Source organism: Strongylocentrotus purpuratus, unplaced genomic scaffold (genome assembly GCF_000002235.5).
Source record: "Strongylocentrotus purpuratus isolate Spur 01 unplaced genomic scaffold, Spur_5.0 spur5_scaffold_21, whole genome shotgun sequence".
NCBI classification, from domain to species: domain Eukaryota; kingdom Metazoa; phylum Echinodermata; class Echinoidea; order Camarodonta; family Strongylocentrotidae; genus Strongylocentrotus; species Strongylocentrotus purpuratus.
Window position 1 is genome coordinate 43,515,922 of NW_022145607.1, and position 20,213 is coordinate 43,536,134.

The window sequence follows — 20,213 nt, forward strand, 5'->3', positions numbered from 1 at the left end:
ACCCTATACCCTAACCCTAACCCTAACCCTAACCCTACCCTAACCTAACCCTAACCCTAACCCTAACCCTAACCCTAACCCTAACCCTAACCCTAACCCTAACCCTAACCCTAACCCTACCCCTAACCCTAACCTACCCTAACCCTAACCCTAACCCTAACCCTAACCCTAACCCTAACCCTAACCCTAACCCTAACCCTAACCCTAACCCTAACCCTAACCCTAACCCTAAACCCTAACCCTAACCCTACCCTAACCTAACCCTAACCCTAACCCTAACCCTAACCCTAACCCTACCCTAACCCTAACCCTAACCCTAACCCTAACCCTAACCCTAACCCTAACCCTAACCCTAACCCTAACCTAACCCTAACCCTAACCCTAACCCTAAAACCCTAACCCTAACCCTAACCCTAACCCTAACCCTAACCCTAACCCTAACCCTAACCTAACCCTAACCCTAACCCTAACCCTAACCCTAACCCTAACCCTAACCCTAACCCTAACCCTAACCCTAACCCTAACCCTAACCCTAACCCTAACCCTAACCTAACCCTAACCCTAACCCTAACCCTAACCCTAACCACCTAACCCTAACCCTAACCCTAACCCTAACCCTAACCCTAACCCTAACCCTAACCCTAACCCTAACCCTAACCCTAACCCTAACCCTACCCTAACCCTAACCCTAACCCTAACCCTAACCCTAACCCTAACCCTAACCCTAACCCTAACCCTAACCCTAACCCTAACCCTAACCCTAACCCTAACCCTAACCCTACCCCTAACCCTAACCCTAACCCTAACCCTAACCCTAACCCTAACCCTAACCCTAACCCTAACCCTAACCCTAACCCTAACCCTAACCCTAACCCTAACCCTAACCCTAACCCTAACCCTAACCCTAACCCTAACCCTAACCCTAACCCTAACCCTAACCCTAACCCTAACCCTAAACCCTAACCCTAACCCTAACCCTAACCCTAACCCTAACCCTAACCCTAACCCTAACCCTAACCCTAACCCTAACCCTAACCCTAACCCTAACCCTAACCCTAACCCTAACCCTAACCCTAACCCTAACCCTAACCCTAACCCTAACCCTAACCCTAACCCTAACCCTAACCCTAACCCTAACCCTAACCCTAACCCTAACCCTAACCCTAACCCTAACCCTAACCCTAACCCTAACCCTAACCCTAACCCTAACCCTAACCCTAACCCTAACCCTAACCCTAACCCTAACCCTAACCCTAACCCTAACCCTAACCCTAACCCTAACCCTAACCCTAACCCTAACCCTAACCCTAACCCTAACCCTAACCCTAACCCTAACCCTAACCCTAACCCTAACCCTAACCCTAACCCTAACCCTAACCCTAACCCTAACCCTAACCCTAACCCTAACCCTAACCCTAACCCTAACCCTAACCCTAACCCTAACCCTAACCCTAACCCTAACCCTAACCCTAACCCTAACCCTAACCCTAACCCTAACCCTAACCCTAACCCTAACCCTAACCCTAACCCTAACCCTAACCCTAACCCTAACCCTAACCCTAACCCTAACCCTAACCCTAACCCTAACCCTAACCCTAACCCTAACCCTAACCCTAACCCTAACCCTAACCCTAACCCTAACCCTAACCCTAACCCTAACCCTAACCCTAACCCTAACCCTAACCCTAACCCTAACCCTAACCCTAACCCTAACCCTAACCCTAACCCTAACCCTAACCCTAACCCTAACCCTAACCCTAACCCTAACCCTAACCCTAACCCTAACCCTAACCCTAACCCTAACCCTAACCCTAACCCTAACCCTAACCCTAACCCTAACCCTAACCCTAACCCTAACCCTAACCCTAACCCTAACCCTAACCCTAACCCTAACCCTAACCCTAACCCTAACCCTAACCCTAACCCTAACCCTAACCCTAACCCTAACCCTAACCCTAACCCTAACCCTAACCCTAACCCTAACCCTAACCCTAACCCTAACCCTAACCCTAACCCTAACCCTAACCCTAACCCTAACCCTAACCCTAACCCTAACCCTAACCCTAACCCTAACCCTAACCCTAACCCTAACCCTAACCCTAACCCTAACCCTAACCCTAACCCTAACCCTAACCCTAACCCTAACCCTAACCCTAACCCTAACCCTAACCCTAACCCTAACCCTAACCCTAACCCTAACCCTAACCCTAACCCTAACCCTAACCCTAACCCTAACCCTAACCCTAACCCTAACCCTAACCCTAACCCTAACCCTAACCCTAACCCTAACCCTAACCCTAACCCTAACCCTAACCCTAACCCTAACCCTAACCCTAACCCTAACCCTAACCCTAACCCTAACCCTAACCCTAACCCTAACCCTAACCCTAACCCTAACCCTAACCCTAACCCTAACCCTAACCCTAACCCTAATTAGATTCATAGAATCAGTCTTTTTTTTTATAATTGCTTCTAATTTAGTTATCCTTGGTCGATTTCCTTCGGGTTTTTTAAGGTGGACTCTTAGATAGTTGGGCTTTCATCTAACATGAGTATCGCGGCGGAATAATGCTCGTCCGGTAATTAAATTGACCTTGAACTCTAAAGGTGCCTCGGTGTAACTTTTGGGGGCCGGTGTATGTCCTACACACTGTTTTGGAAAATGTCATTAGCTCACTCAATTCTTCATCGATTTTGTTCATTTTTTTTTTAAATGAAAGCTATTTAGTTGCTTAATTTTCACAGATCTGCTTTTTAAATTTCAAATATGGAAAAGTGTTGAAAATGGTACTTTAGTAAAATGTACTTACCCTTTGGTACCTTTGCTGGTTCATAGGGTTCAATACCCCTATTAAACTCAAGGATTTTGCTAGATAGCGGTTGGGGCCACTAACTCCTAAGCCCTGATGGTTTTTTTCTTTAAACTAGCACTTTAAAAAATGATTTATTCATTTCTCCAAAAAATGAAGTAAAACTGAGTTTAACAATTGACTAGATGAATTTTTGTTTGAGATGATGAAAAGGTCAGACTAATCGAGGACCTTATAAATTTAAATAAAATATGCACTGCTTAGTGCATCTTATCATGAGCATATCCTGAAAAAATTAGCAAAATTGGTTAATTATTTAATTAATTACAAGCAATTTAAAAAAAAAAGTTTAGGACGGTATTTCTCGAAATTCGCTTTTTTGCAAATTTTCAATTAGTCTTTTGGGGCTGAAATTTGAAGATATGACTTGGGGGCTGCTTTAATTTTAACATTTAAACCCTTTTTAACATTAAATATTCATTCGTTTCTTATTTTTTAATCATAAAACCAAAATATTAGCAAACAAAAATACCCCCCGAAATACGAAAAATCTAATATTCACCATAGGTTTGTACAGTGTAGGCCAAAAAATAGGTGCTCTACAAAAGTTCTTTAAAAAAACATTTTTACATTGAAGCCACAGAATATACCATACTCAAATTGATCTTTGATAATCCAGGCCTACTTTCCTGCAATTGGTTTTTTATTAATTGTTATGCTTTTTCCTTAAAAGTGATACAAAAATTAATTTTTCCCATCAATTCCCGCCATTGGTACTTTTCTCACGTAGAGGGAGCTTCACACAATAACAAACGAATCAAAGTAACAGTAGAAACTAAACAAACAAAAGTAGATTCATTCCAGCGGGCAGTGAGCTCTTATTATTCATTTAAATGGTGAGTTTTTAAATGTATTGTGCCCTATATTTATCTGACTGTCCATTTATACTAATTTAGACTTTAATCAATCCACTTTCTCTCGATAGGTCATGAAATTGTACACAACTTTGTGAGATATGCAACTTTGCGTGAACAACAAGCACTCCCCCCTAAACACAGGTAGGCTGTCGGCCGAAACTCCAGGCCTGGCATTAGGCCTCTGCCTGGTATGACTCTGACTGTGAAGCATATAGATCTTATATCAATTAGTCTACTTGTTAGATGCCCAAAAGAATAATTGCAATAAGCCATAAGGTAAGTAGGACTACACTTTATTGTGTTATTGTGCTAATACTGAATGCCCATGATATCGCAGCTTCGGACGTCGGTACGTACAGTATCGGCATGTTCTAGATCTAGGCTTATTTTTTGTATTTCTCATTTCTTGGCATTGATACTGCACATACAGAATGCAAAGACATGCACGATAATAAAGAGAGCTTTCCTGACCTAGCATGTGCAAGGGAAAATTAAAAATAAGCCTCGTTTTGTTGCATTATTGTGCGAATACTGATTGTCAATGATTATCGCAGCATCAGTACAGCACCTGCAGGTTTAAGATTCACCCCCCTTATTTTTTGTATTTCTCATTTGTTGGCATTGACAGTTCACATATAGAATGCAAAGACATGCACGATAATAAAAAGAGATTTCCTGACCTAGCATATGCAAGGGAAAATCAAAAATAAGCCTCGGTTTGTTGCATTATTGTGCGAATACTGATTGTCCATGATTATCGCAGCATCTGCACACCACCAGCATGCATGTTTCAGATTCACCCCCCTTATATTTTGTATTTCTCATTTGTTGGCATTGACACTTCACATATCAAATGCAAAGACATGTACGATAATAAAGATAGCTTTCCTGTCCTAGTATTTGCAAGGAAAAATTCAAAAAAGGCATATGAAGGCTACGTTAATGCGCGAATACAGAATGTTCATGTTCAGCATCCGTATAGCATCGACATGTTGAAGATCCACCCCCCCCCCCCCTTATTTTTTTGATGTCGCATTTGTTGGCATTGACATTTACACATGAAATGTAAAGACATAAAACAGCCGTCCTGACCTAGCATATACAAGGAAAAATTCAAAAAAGATCTCTGATTGCTGTTATGGTGCATAAAAGTTGTCAGCGTCACTAAACATAGGACATTTTCTAATTCCCCCCCCCCCCTCCCCCTTATTGTGCTTCAATTCTTTGTTCTACCCAATTTGATGTTTCTAGTGGTCAATTCATTAGAAATGAGTGGAGCCTAAGCCTACTACTTAGGCCAAAGCTAAGTAGGCCTAGCAGAAACTCACGCCGTTCCGATTGAGTACATATAACGGAGTGACACCTGAAATCAGAGTAATCACGTGATCGGAATATTTTACCTCGCCACTAAAATCCCAGGTGGACCTAGCAGTCCCACATTACTTTGCGGTGCCTTAGGCATGATCGATGCAAACTTATTCACAACCTTTTAACCCACTAAATCGGAGCAGTGTATTTATCCGGATAATACGCGTAGATAGAAACTGCCCATTCCCTGGTACTATATGCTATTTTCCGGAAAACAAATGAAACGGATAATTTCATTAAAACTAATAGAAACATGCTGTTTGTGTTCCTTCTTGCTATCACAATCTCCTCTTTCTTTTATCGTGTCTTCATTTCCTTCTCAATTGTCATTGTCCCTCATATTGCATTCTCTATCTCAAATGTCACTTTTCCTCATATTGTTTTCCTCAGAAAATTCATGCAAAGGACCTGGAAAATCTGCAGAAATAAACCCTAGGACTACTCTGACCAACGGAGGTTGGTGGTTTGGCAGTTGAAGGCTTAAGAAACTTGCTGACCATCCTGGGTACAACCCCAACAGTCAATGCCTCTAGCTACGACAGGCACATAGCCACTTTTAAATCGATATCTCAAGAGGTTAGCCACCAGCCTGGTATTTTATTCATTACATTTTTGTTTTTTTCCCAAATTTACTCTAAAATAGTATGCTTAAGTTGTGGTCAATAGACAGTAAAGAACATGTTCATCAATTTCTCTTCTTGTCATAATGGTTGAAATGCCTGAGTGAACTTTAAATGAACTTGTATTTATTACATAGTCTTGTTCTTTTGTAACTTTGCAGACCAGCGATGAACACATGAAGAGGGCGGCGGTATGCCTACAACAAAGGGCAATGGACAAGGACCCGACCATCAGGTAAAATGACCGTGTGGACATCACCTCTACTACCAACCTATCTGTTCTTCTTTACTACTTCTACTACCTCCACTACCACACTATCCGTTCTCCCTTGCTCCCCTTCCTCTTCCATTCTCACCAGATCTGTCAATCATTAAATATCTTAATATTTCTCACCCCTCCCTCATTTTTCTTTTTTTCTCTCCTGAATGGACAATGCTCTTCCCTACTTCTATTACTACCTCTACTACCACCCTACCTGCTCTTCCTTACTACTTCTACTACCTCTACTACCACCCTACCCATTCTCCCTCACTCCCCTCCCTGTTTCATTCTCACCGGATCTGTCAATCATTAAATATCTTAATATTTCTTACCCTCCCTCATCTGTCTTTCTTTCTCTCTCCTGAATGGACAATGCTCTTCCTTACTTTTATTACTACCTCTGCTACCACCCTACCTGCTCTTCCTGACTACTTCTACTTCCACTTTCCCTCATCATGTTCCCTCTTTCTATAACCATCTCCACGTTCTCTGTCTTTATTATCACCCTCCCCCCTTTCTATTGCATTCTCTATCTCAACTGCCACTTTCCATCATATTGGTTTCACTCACTATCTCAATTTCAACTTTCCCTGTGTTTTTGTTCTCTCTCTCTCTCTCTCTCTCAAGTGCATTTCATCTCATATTTCATACTACCCTACCTGCTCTTCCTTACTACTTCTACTTCCACTTCCACTTTCCCTCATCATGTTCCCTCTTTCTATCTCCATCCCCACTTTCTCTGTCTTTATTATCATTTCCCCCCTTTTATTGCATTCTCTATCTCAACTGCCACTTTCCATCATATTGGTTTCACTCACTATCTCAATTTTAACTTTCCCTGTGTTTTTGTTCTCTCTCTCTCTCTCTCTCTCTCAAGTGCATTTCATCTCATATTTCATACTACCCTACCTGCTCTTCCTTACTACTTCTACTTCCACTTTCCCTCATCATGTTCCCTCTTTCTATCTCCATCCCCACTTTCTCTGTCTTTATTATCATTTCCCCCCTTTTATTGCATTCTCTATCTCAACTGCCACTTTCCATCATATTAGTTTCACTCACTATCTCAATTTTAACTTTCCCTGTCTTTTTGTTCTCTCTCAAGTGCATTTTATCTCATATTTCATACTGTGAAATTGAAATTAAGGACTGGAATTACAAGCAATGATGTGAAACGTTCGTTACGGTTTAAGAAAATACATTTAATCTTTTGCATTCCTAAAGTGCAAATTCTTTTAAATATATATGACACAAACTGCTATTATTAATTAACTTTAATATATAGGTTCATGTGTGTTGTAAACTCTTTTTTATTTTACTTGGGTGGGTTCGAGTCCCGCGAAGCTGTTTATAACACGAGAGCTTTCATGGTGCCAGTACAATATAATTGGGTTATATACACATCCCCTTATACAATATACACACACACACTCGTCAGCCTCATCGGGTATAGGGCTAATACTTATGCACTGTAATTTAAAATTATACATTTTTTAAAGCTTCCAATAGAAGTACAGATTTCCTCATAGTTTCAGGTAAATCGTTCCAAAGCTTAGGACCGGTAAAACGGGTATTCTTTTTAAAAATATGTTAATAGTGTAAAGGAATATATATTTAATATAATACACATAAGGAAAATCGAGCATATGACAGTGCGGCATGTCACTAATCGAAATACAGCCCATGTTATGCATATAACTGTTTCATGAAACAGTACAAAAGTTCAAAAATGCCATAACTCAATCATTTTTACGTCCAATGTAGATAATTATGATTTTTTGATTTGACTCAACTCATATTTAGTTCGGACATAATACAAAACTCTCTCCTATGTCCTGCTCAAAGTGTTTTATTAATGACAATTGAAGGTTTTTATTGATACAATTGTACCTTCATATTCATAAAAAGCATATCATAATCATCATGTAAAAAGTAAAAGAACAAGAATAGAAAGAAGAATCACAAAAACTACTTTAACAAAACATTCAGACTTACTGACAAGTGTGCACTGCCATTTCTTAAACATTTCATTAGAATATCAACAGCTGGATAGAAAAAGGTGACATGCCTTGCATAGGCGTTGTGAGGGATATTACATTAAGAAAGCAACTGAGAAAAAAGAAAGATGAATGAAATAGTTGATGATCTACATAGACGTAGATTTTGTTTGAGCTTTTATTGCATTGCGGACTCTGTCCCTCACTTGGAGAAATGATCGGTTAGAGAGGCAACATGCTACTTTTTTATTTTGTTTAACTATGTCCCTCACCACGCCTATGCGAGGCATGTCACCCTTTTCTATCCAGCTCTGGAAAAGCTTCTGGACTGCCTCCTTCTCTTCCTGGGTGAATTTTACCCTCGCCGCTTGATCGCTGGTACTGCAGAACTATCATGGAGAAAGAGAGGAGAGGGGGATGAAAGACATCAAGAAATGAATTGTGAAACAATTTGACCCATAATAACAGAGTTGCACATTTAAAAAATAACACCAATAAGCAAGTATTTCAGACAATTCAGCAAATTATTGTATAGATGTCTAACACTATTCCATCACAGTTTTAAAATGACATTGATGAAATTCTGAACAAGTCTAACATTACCTGTCAAAGAAAGGAGCTAAAAGGGCTGCAATTGCCATTTAAATGCGTTACATACCAGGGATGATGATCCAGCTGACACACTAACGGATGATGTGTCTGGTAGTAGCGGGATTGGATGCTCATTATGTTGGGGTAGTTTTTTGCACTTCACCCTCAGTTTTTTGGTGCTGGTGGTCGAGCACTATTATGGAGAAAGATTAGGGGGGGGTGAAAGAAATAAAGAAAAGAATTGTGAATTGCACATTTTAAAAAAAGCATTAATAAGCAAATATTTCAAACAATTCAGCAAATTATTGTATAGATGTCTAACCCTATTCCATCACAATTTTGAAATGTCATTAATGAATCTTTAACCAAGTCTGAAAATACCGTCAAGGAAAGCAACTAAAAGGTCTGCAATTGTAATTTAAATGTGTTTCATAGAATAGAATAGAATTTATTGACTCATTCGACCCCCTTCTGGGGTATGAGAGTACAACACATGTACATATCATGATAATGATACATAATAAAGAATACAAACATAGCTTAATAATACAAAGAATACAGAATACAACAAAACAACATAAATAGTGTAACGCCCCTATCAGGGAAGGGGAGCTAGAATAATAAAATGAAGAGAAGAAAACAGTTACTTGTGGTGTAATTGGTGTCAGCATGTAGAATTACTTTTATTACTCTTAATACCATCGCAATAAGCAAGAATAATCATGAATAAGAGTAATCAAATATCAACGGCGATCATGAACACATGTTCATGCTTCAGTTTTATACATTAAAACTATATCACATCGATCTGCAATAGCCAGATCTTCTCTCATAACAAAACCTAATCTAACTTCTAACTAAGTATATAAACAGCTTACAATAATACAGTTTTAGTTAATTCTAACTAAACTTTCGTGGCTTAAATACCACAGGTAAAATATAAGGTTGAATTCCATTTCTAACAAATTCAATTAATAGTTAACTTAGTATCCCATCTTTGAATACACGTGTTGCAATTCTGGTAACTATATGATGCACTCATATATCTGTTCATCTATTAAAGGTTTAGCATAGAATATATTCTACTATATATAATCCTTTCGTTTTAAGAACCAAGCAATTCCAAATTACTGGTGCATCCGCAACATAATAAGTCAAGATAAAACTATACATTCTACAAATATACAACTACATGTATAACAGTTTTACGTTGTCTCAAAACCCACAAGGACAATTAAATACATGTAATGATTGTATAAATCATCTGAAAATAAACTTAAGATTTAATAAACGAATATATGCATGAGCTTTAGAGAAACTGATTTCTACCAAACTGGTGAGATAAAGCATCTTGCCGAAACTTCTGCTGGGTTTGCCTAATTCTCAATTATTCTACAATTCAGACCACTGAAGTTGCCTTCTCTAACATAACTAATAAATTACTAAGCTCGTTGCTCTATTGTAGTATCATGGTTACAAAATACACATGTACAATATAATAATATATAATCAAACTCATTAAATGTGTGCTTCGATTATTAATCAATCAATAACTGCACTATTATATAATATAACAAACTACATCTTTTAAATGGGTCTGCGCCTAATTAGACTTCTATCGCTGGTGGAGGAGCGAAACTCTATTTACCAAACTGTTTAGATGTAGCTTATCAGAGAGGCGAATAAATCCCTCTCTTAGAACAAAGGTCCTATTTACATCTAATCTATACACAACTTGGGTACCATGTTTACACTTCACGACAGTAAGTCTATGCAAGTGGCTACAATATACAGGCTTGCATATATGTTTAACCCACTAGCTGTGAAATGGGTATATATATCCACATACACTACCATTTCATGAGACGTTCATTCACATCATACAAATCATCCTATTCTTCTACTGATTCTATACCTTCTAACGCATGATAATAAAACATTGAAATAGTACACACTTATATGTACTTGCAAAACTCATTAATTCATTATACTGTTTAGTAACAATATCCTGGCGATATATATATATATATCTGAACACAAAAGTACATCAGCATTAGCGTACTCGCTGAACTAAGTTTAGTGCACCATCACAGTCACAAAGCTATCTTCATATTTCATCCCTAAAAGTCCATATATTCCTGATATGGAATATATTAATATTAAGAGGGTGATACATGACATTAATGATAACAATTACATATACAGTTAATAATAAGATATAAAATATAAATGAGAATAAGCTTACCTAGAATAATAAAATGAAGAGAAGAAAACAGTTACTTGTGGTGTAATTGGTGTCAGCATTTGGAATGACACATGGCATCCCCAGCACTCTGTTCCTTTGTTTCTCCTCATCAATTAAGATGTCTAGGACTCTTTTGGCCAACTATATATTCTATTATAAGTCACTGATTTAGGAGTGAATTATAATTAACAAAAAATTTGAAGGGGGGGGGGGGCATAATTTATCCAAAACAATCAAATCTGTTGGGCCTGATCACAATAGGAATGATCTAAACCTAGCCTATGCTAAACATAAATACAATATTATACAATATGGAAAGCATACCAGGGATGAAGATCCTGTGGACCCACAAACCGATGGTGGGCGTGGCAGTTGCAGGACTGGGTGCTCCTTATTTCAAACAGATCTATACCGTGGTCACTTAGGTTATTGTTACAAAGAAATTAAAAGCCTTGTTCTAAACTGGATCCAGAACAACAATTCTAAATTGTCCTCTTATGTCTCTAAACAAGTGCCTTATACTCAATTAGTTTATCTTTGAGTTCTCTGCCAATTCTGAGGAGATGTCCTCTTTACTTTCAACATTTGTATCTGTATCAGAAACGTGCATGTTGAATGCTATAGAACCAAATGATATTGTACTGGCACCATGAAAGCTCTTGTGCTAAAAACAGCTTCGCGGGATTCGAACCCACCCAAGTACAAAACAAAAAGATTTTACAGCATACATGTAGCTATTCAAGTTCAGTAATCATATCACTTTGTGTCATATGTATGAAACATAAGAGGAGATGATAGAAGGACAATAAAGAATAATGAGAGGAGAGATAGAAGAAAAACAATGAATAACATAAGAGAAGATGATCAATAGAAGGAAAATACAGAATAATAAGAGGAAAGAGAGAAGAAAAACAATGAATAACATAAAAGAAGATGATCAATAGAAGGAAACTACAGAATAATAAGAGGAAAGAGAGAAGAAAAACAATGAATAACACAAGAGAAGATGATCAATAGAAGGAAAATATAGAATAATAAGAGGAAAGAGAGAAAAAAACAATGAATAACATAAGAGAAAATGATCAATAGAAGGAAACTACAGAATAATAAGAGGAAAGAGAGAAGAAAAACAATGAATAACATAAGAGAAGATGATCAATAGAAGGAAAATATAGAATAATAAGAGGAAAGAGAGAAGAAAAACAATGAATAACATAAAAGAAGATGATCAATAGAAGGAAACTACAGAATAATAAGAGGAAAGAGAGAAGAAAAACAATGAATAACATAAGAGAAAATGATCAATAGAAGGAAAATATAGAATAATGAGAGGAGAGATAGAAGAAAAACAATGAATAACATAAGAGAAGATGATCAATAGAAGGAAAATATAGAATAATAATAGGAAAGAGAGAAGAAAAACAATGAATAACACAAGAGAAGATGATCAATAGAAGGAAAATATAGAATAATGAGAGGAAAGAGAGAAGAAAAACAATGAATAACACAAGAGAAGATGATCAATAGAAGGAAAATATAGAATAATGAGAGGAAAGAGAGAAGAAAAACAATGAATAACACAAGAGAAGATGATCAATAGAAGGAAAATATAGAATAATGAGAGGAAAGAGAGAAGAAAAACAATGAATAACATAAGAGAAAATGATCAATAGAAGGAAACTACAGAATAATAAGAGGAAAGAGAGAAGAAAAACAATGAATAACATAAGAGAAGATGATCAATAGAAGGAAAATATAGAATAATAAGAGGAAAGAGAGAAGAAAAACAATGAATAACATAAAAGAAGATGATCAATAGAAGGAAAATATAGAATAATAATAGGAAAGAGAGAAGAAAAACAATGAATAACACAAGAGAAGATGATCAATAGAAGGAAAATATAGAATAATAAGAGGAAAGAGAGAAGAAAAACAATGAATAACATAAGAGAAGATGATCAATAGAAGGAAAATACAGAATAATAAGAGGAAAGAGAGAAGAAAAACAATGAATAACATAAGAGAAGATGATCAATAGAAGGAAACTACAGAATAATAAGAGGAAAGAGAGAAGAAAAACAATGAATAACATAAGAGAAAATGATCAATAGAAGGAAAATATAGAATAATGAGAGGAGAGATAGAAGAAAAACAATGAATAACATAAGAGAAGATGATCAATAGAAGGAAAATATAGAATAATAATAGGAAAGAGAGAAGAAAAACAATGAATAACACAAGAGAAGATGATCAATAGAAGGAAAATATAGAATAATGAGAGGAAAGAGAGAAGAAAAACAATGAATAACACAAGAGAAGATGATCAATAGAAGGAAAATATAGAATAATAAGAGGAAAGAGAGAAGAAAAACAATGAATAACACAAGAGAAGATGATCAATAGAAGGAAAATACAGAATAATAAGAGGAAAGAGAGAAGAAAAACAATGAATAACATAAGAGAAGATGATCAATAGAAGGAAAATACAGAATAATAAGAGGAAAGAGAGAAGAAAAACAATGAATAACATAAGAGAAGATGATCAATAGAAGGAAAATATAGAATAATAAGAGGAAAGAGAGAAGAAAAACAATGAATAACATAAGAGAAAATGATCAATAGAAGGAAACTACAGAATAATAAGAGGAAAGAGAGAAGAAAAACAATGAATAACACAAGAGAAGATGATCAATAGAAGGAAAATATAGAATAATAAGAGGAAAGAGAGAAGAAAAACAATGAATAACATAAGAGAAAATGATCAATAGAAGGAAAATATAGAATAATGAGAGGAGAGATAGAAGAAAAACAATGAATAACATAAGAGAAGATGATCAATAGAAGGAAAATATAGAATAATGAGAGGAGAGATAGAAGAAAAACAATGAATAACATAAGAGAAGATGATCAATAGAAGGAAAATATAGAATAATAATAGGAAAGAGAGAAGAAAAACAATGAATAACATAAGAGAAGATGATCAATAGAAGGAAAATATAGAATAATAAGAGGAAAGAGAGAAGAAAAACAATGAATAACATAAGAGAAAATGATCGAAAGTATTATAGTTTAAGATGGCCTCAGAAAGATTGTACAATAGAATAGTAGTGTACAAAACCGGTTTCTATGAGAGTATGTACATATGGTATATTGCATACAGCTTCTTGTAAGTATAGTGGCCTTGGAGGCCTGTTGCCATGACCACCTTTAATGGAATGTGGGGTTAATTGAATGGGTCAAATAGCTCACTGTGAGAATTGGCACTAACAGTATATTAGCATGTGTGGCTACAAAACCTCAGAAGTCGCAAATGAAGACTCGTTTTGAAATGCTCGTAGCTCTGTTATAAAATGAGATTTTCAAATGATTGTTTTTGTTTTGAAGAGTTAAAAGTTAAAATCACGGAAATATCATCTTTATTTTTTCAAAAAAGTGGGAAAAAATTATAAAAATCAGTAGTTAGAACGATGACTTTTTTTTGGAAATTTGAAGTTTTGATTTTCGTCTTAAATTCCACAATTTTTTCCGAAGGCCCCAAAAGTAGCTAAAAATTATGAAAGGAAATTTATTAAGCTTTAAAAATATGGTAAAATAGTAACTTGAGGACTTTTAGATGGGTCAGCAGCCAGCTAAATACATACCGATGTCGATTAACTTTTGGAGTGGAAGTTGCTCGCATCGTTCGTAAGCTCGGACCCTCTGTCCGTACAAAATGGCGACATTTTACATTTTGAAATCTTCGTATTTGCCCACAAAACGTCCTCTTATCCTTACAATAAGGATAGACTCCCCTTAAATTAGTATGGATACGATCACTTCTTAATACTCTTTAATTATATTTACACATGTGCGATAATAAGTCGTCATTCCTTGTTCCTAAATATACATCGGTCCCATGTGTCCAGTTTCGTGTATGTATTACCTCTGCCCATTGTTCGACGTCAACCTACACGTCGCTCATATATAACCCTATAAGAAATGTATAAACAAATGAAGCAATTAATTATAATTGAAATATTAGCAAGTGTAATTGATGGAGCACATGTTGAGGTCGATGTAGTTGATGGACACCTTATACTAAGATTTTCTATAGAATTAACATATCGCAGTGGCTAGTATATTAAAGTCGTTAAAAAAAACCCATAAAATTAGAACAAAAAATGGTGTCAAACTAAATTGTGTATCTTATCAAGTGCACCAGAAGGCAGAACTTTAACAACGAGGGGCCGTTACTCAAAACCATCACTAAGTTTAGTTTGTAGACATCCTTGAGAAACGAATGTTAATTCTGTATCATACATTTCAATAGGACGTCCACGAAGTTGGAGTTAATGACGGTTTTGCGTAATCATCCAATTGAAACGGCTAAATACTTGGCAAGGGAGATCGCCCTTTCAAGTTTTTCTGCTGGAAACAAAACATATCGCAGGGCCTTTTTGTCGAAAAAACATAACTGTCAAAAATAAATGGGTCAATCTAAATTTTGTATCATACCAAATGCACCACACATTGAAAAGTATCATTTGTTTCAAGTTGAACACCTAATGAAGGGTGTTCAGCTTGAAACAAATGAGATTAGTCAAGCAATTTAATGTTTGCTACGTGGATGGACACCGTAAACAATGATATTCAAGTGTACTTAACATATCGCAGGGGCTTTTTGTCGATAAAAAACAAAACGTAAGAAAATAAATAGGGTCAATCTAAATTTTGTATCATACCAAATGCATCACTTTTCTTCACCAGATAACAGCCGAATGCTAGGCCAGGAGTTGTGGAGCAAATTGCCATAGGTTTTCCACTCAAAACAAATGAGATTTTTCAATCAATTTCATCTTTGCCAAGTGGATGGATACCGTAAACAAAAACTTTCATTTGTACTCAACATATTGAAGTGGCTCTTTTTGGATAAAAAGTATGAAATAAGAAAATAAGTGGGGTCAATCTAAATTGCTTACCATGTCATTGCACGTCATTGCATACCAGAAAACAGCCGAATACCAGGCCAGTACTTCAGGCGGAAAAGTGCCTCGGTCAAATGAGATTTGTCAAGCAATTTAATGTTTGCTACGTGGATGGACACCGTAAACAATGATATTCAAGTGTACTTAACATATCGCAGGGGCTTTTTGTCGATAAAAAACAAAACGTAAGAAAATAAATGGGGTCAATCTAAATTTTGTATCATACCAAATGCATCACTTTTCTTCACCAGATAACAGCCGAATGCTAGGCCAGGAGTTGTGGAGCAAATTGCCATAGGTTTTCCACTCAAAACAAATGAGATTTTTCAATCAATTTCATCTTTGCCAAGTGGATGGATACCGTAAACAAAAACTTTCATTTGTACTCAACATATTGAAGTGGCTCTTTTTGGATAAAAAGTATGAAATAAGAAAATAAGTGGGGTCAATCTAAATTGCTTACCATGTCATTGCACGTCATTGTATACCAGAATACAGCCGAATACCAGGCCAGTACTTCAGGCGGAAAAGTGCCTCGGTCAAATGCCCTGTCAGTGGTGGTCAGGAACAAAGCTATTTAACGGTGATGGCACAGATCGGCAACAGCACCCTGAATTTTTTTGAATCGGTTTTCGTAGTAAATCGACAAAAATGCTGATATTTTGTTATTCAAAATACAAAATCGAATATGCAAACACTTATAGATTGATGAATCTATAAGGAATTGATATCTTTCATTCATGAAGAACAAAACGATTGCAATTCTAAGATAAAAGGGATTAAAGTGAAAGAAAAAGGTCCTAAATCAGACAAGTTTCGGTAAATTTTACCCAAAAAAAACATTGGACACTAAAAACCGTCATATTTCACTAAAAACTAATTATTTTCAAACAAAACGTAAGTAAATGGTAAAATAGAAGTTAAATATCGTTTCTTACCTGTAAAAACCAATGGGCAGCCCATAACTTTGAAGGAAATCTACTTTTAAGAGGAGTAAAATGAAAAGGAGCCAACATGTCGGTTTTAGGGTAGCATGTAGCTTTACGGGCGCCGAGCTGTAGATAATAGGACGCCATCTGTGGCTTTTCAGACGCCATTGTAGAAACTCAGACGCCAATTGTAGGTTTTCAGATGCCACTGTAGATACTCAGACGCCAATTGTATATTTTTAGAAGCCATGTATTTTCTCGGGCGCCAAGAGGTAGTACAAAAATAACCCTAACCCTAACCCTAACCCTAACCCTAACCCTAACCCTAACCCTAACCCTAACCCTAACCCTAACCCTAACCCTAACCCTAACCCTAACCCTAACCCCCCCTAACCCCCCCCCCCCCCCCCCCCCCCCCCTAACCCTAACCCTAACCCTAACCCTAACCCTAACCCTAACCCTAACCCTAACCCTAACCCTAACCCTAACCCTAACCCTAACCCTAACCCTAACCCTAACCCTAACCCTAACCCTAACCCTAACCCTAACCCTAACCCTAACCCTAACCCTAACCCTAACCCTAACCCTAACCCTAACCCTAACCCTAACCCTAACCCTAACCCTAACCCTAACCCTAACCCTAACCCTAACCCTAACCCTAACCCTAACCCTAACCCTAACCCTAACCCTAACCCTAACCCTAACCCTAACCCTAACCCTAACCCTAACCCTAACCCTAACCCTAACCCTAACCCTAACCCTAACCCTAACCCTAACCCTAACCCTAACCCTAACCCTAACCCTAACCCTAACCCTAACCCTAACCCTAACCCTAACCCTAACCCTAACCCTAACCCTAACCCTAACCCTAACCCTAACCCTAACCCTAACCCTAACCCTAACCCTAACCCTAACCCTAACCCTAACCCTAACCCTAACCCTAACCCTAACCCTAACCCTAACCCTAACCCTAACCCTAACCCTAACCCTAACCCTAACCCTAACCCTAACCCTAACCCTAACCCTAACCCTAACCCTAACCCTAACCCTAACCCTAACCCTAACCCTAACCCTAACCCTAACCCTAACCCTAACCCTAACCCTAACCCTAACCCTAACCCTAACCCTAACCCTAACCCTAACCCTAACCCTAACCCTAACCCTAACCCTAACCCTAACCCTAACCCTAACCCTAACCCTAACCCTAACCCTAACCCTAACCCTAACCCTAACCCTAACCCTAAACCCTAACCCTAACCCTAACCCTAACCCTAACCCTAACCCTAACCCTAACCCTAACCCTAACCCTAACCCTAACCCTAACCCTAACCCTAACCCTAACCCTAACCCTAACCCTAACCCTAACCCTAACCCTAACCCTAACCCTAACCCTAACCCTAACCCTAACCCTAACCCTAACCCTAACCCTAACCCTAACCCTAACCCTAACCCTAACCCTAACCCTAACCCTAACCCTAACCCTAACCCTAACCCTAACCCTAACCCTAACCCTAACCCTAACCCTAACCCTAACCCTAACCCTAACCCTAACCCTAACCCTAACCCTAACCCTAACCCTAACCCTAACCCTAACCCTAACCCTAACCCTAACCCTAACCCTAACCCTAACCCTAACCCTAACCCTAACCCTAACCCTAACCCTAACCCTAACCCTAACCCTAACCCTAACCCTAACCCTAACCCTAACCCTAACCCTAACCCTAACCCTAACCCTAACCCTAACCCTAACCCTAACCCTAACCCTAACCCTAACCCTAACCCTAACCCTAACCCTAACCCTAACCCTAACCCTAACCCTAACCCTAACCCTAACCCTAACCCTAACCCTAACCCTAACCCTAACCCTAACCCTAACCCTAACCCTAACCCTAACCCTAACCCTAACCCTAACCCTAACCCTAACCCTAACCCTAACCCTAACCCTAACCCTAACCCTAACCCTAACCCTAACCCTAACCCTAACCCTAACCCTAACCCTAACCTAACCCTAACCCTAACCCTAACCCTAACCCTAACCCTAACCCTAACCCTAACCCTAACCCTAACCCTAACCCTAACCCTAACCCTAACCCTAACCCTAACCCCTAACCCTAACCCTAACCCTAACCCTAACCCTAACCCTAACCCTAACCCTAACCCTAACCCTAACCCTAACCCTAACCCTAACCCTAACCCTAACCCTAACCCCTAACCCTAACCCTAACCCTAACCCTAACCCTAACCCTAACCCTAACCCTAACCCTAACCCTAACCCTAACCCTAACCCTAACCCTAACCCTAACCCTAACCCTAACTCGCTGGCTTCAATTGGTTTCAATTGGATCCAATTGAAACTTACAGTTGGCATAAACTTAATTAGTTATAAGTTAATTAGCTCTTGCACTAATTATCGAAACCATCTCGGCAGCCGGTGGGTGGGCGGCCGGCTTCTTAGTAGTCACTAAGATATATTTCTTTATTGCTTGCAGCGAGGAGCCATTACGGTCCTTCAACTGAGTGCGTGAGCCGCATATCAACCAATGTCCAGAACAGTCTTAAACGTTTGGCGCATATAACGTCTAGAGTATATAGAAGGGGGTTGGGGTTAATACAATTGTTGCTGATTTCCCATTTGCGTTAAATGTGCTGAAACTCACATGAAATGTAGATTATTATATACCTCATCGAATACAGGGTGCAAAAATTGTAGCAGCCGACATTAAAAAGGTTTTATTTGAGCGCATATCAACCAATGTCCAGAACAAACTTAAACTTTTGGTTCATATAACGTCCAAAGTATATAGAAGGGGATGGGGGTTAATACATTCGTTGCTGATTTCCCATTTGCTTTAAATGTGCTGAAACTCATATGAAATGTAGATTATTATATACCTCATCGAATACAGGGTGCAAAAATTCTAGCAGCCGACATTAAAAAGGTCTTATTTAAGCGCATATCAACCAATGTCCATAACAAACTTAAACTTTTGGTGCATATAACGTCCAGAGAATATAGAAGGGGATGGGGGTTAATACATTCGTTGCTGATTTCACATTTGCTTTAAATGTGCTGAAACTTATATGAAATGTAGATTATTATATACCTCATCGACTACAGGGTGCAAAAATTCTAGCAGCCGACATTAAAAAGGTCTTATTTGAGCGCATATCAACCAATGTCCAGAACAAACCTAAACGTTTGGTGCACATAACGTCTAGAGTATATAAAATGGGATGGGGGTTAATACATTCGTTGCTGATTTCCCATTTGCGTTAAATGTGCTGAAACTCACATGAAATGTAGATTATTATATACCTCATCGAATACAGGGTGCAAAAATTCTAGCAGCCGACATTAAAAAGGTTTTATTTGAGCGCATATCAACCAATGTCCAGAACAAACTTAAACTTTTGGTGCATATAACGTCCAAAGTATATAGAAGGGGATGGGGGTTAATACATTCGTTGCTGATTTCCCATTTGCTTTAAATGTGCTGAAACTTATATGAA

At 38.0% G+C, this 20,213-nt stretch overlaps 1 protein-coding gene across 1 annotated transcript; it reads right to left on the minus strand.

Annotated features, from left to right (window-relative positions):
* Positions 1-8,123: 8,123 nt before the first annotated feature.
* On the minus strand, positions 8,124-17,051 carry LOC115927986. Its single transcript, XM_030994420.1, has 3 exons — positions 16,713-17,051; positions 8,633-8,758; positions 8,124-8,363 (listed from the first exon to the last, which is right to left on the minus strand). Exons 1-3 carry the CDS (start codon positions 16,869-16,871, stop codon positions 8,124-8,126), a joined length of 525 nt encoding a protein of 174 aa, XP_030850280.1. The 5' UTR covers positions 16,872-17,051.
* Positions 17,052-20,213: the final 3,162 nt, after the last annotated feature.

Excerpts from the sequence above, each read along its gene's own strand:
- LOC115927986 (XM_030994420.1), bottom strand. The coding sequence starts at position 16,871 with ATGGCGTCTGAAAAGCCACAGATGGCGTCCTATTATCTACAGCTCGGC. Across the intron at positions 8,759-16,712 it reads CTGCCCATTGGTTTTTACAG|TGCTCGACCACCAGCACCAA; the intron begins GTAAGAAACGAT and ends TCTCCATAATAG. Across the intron at positions 8,364-8,632 it reads CAGCTGGATCATCATCCCTG|TTCTGCAGTACCAGCGATCA; the intron begins GTATGTAACGCA and ends TCTCCATGATAG.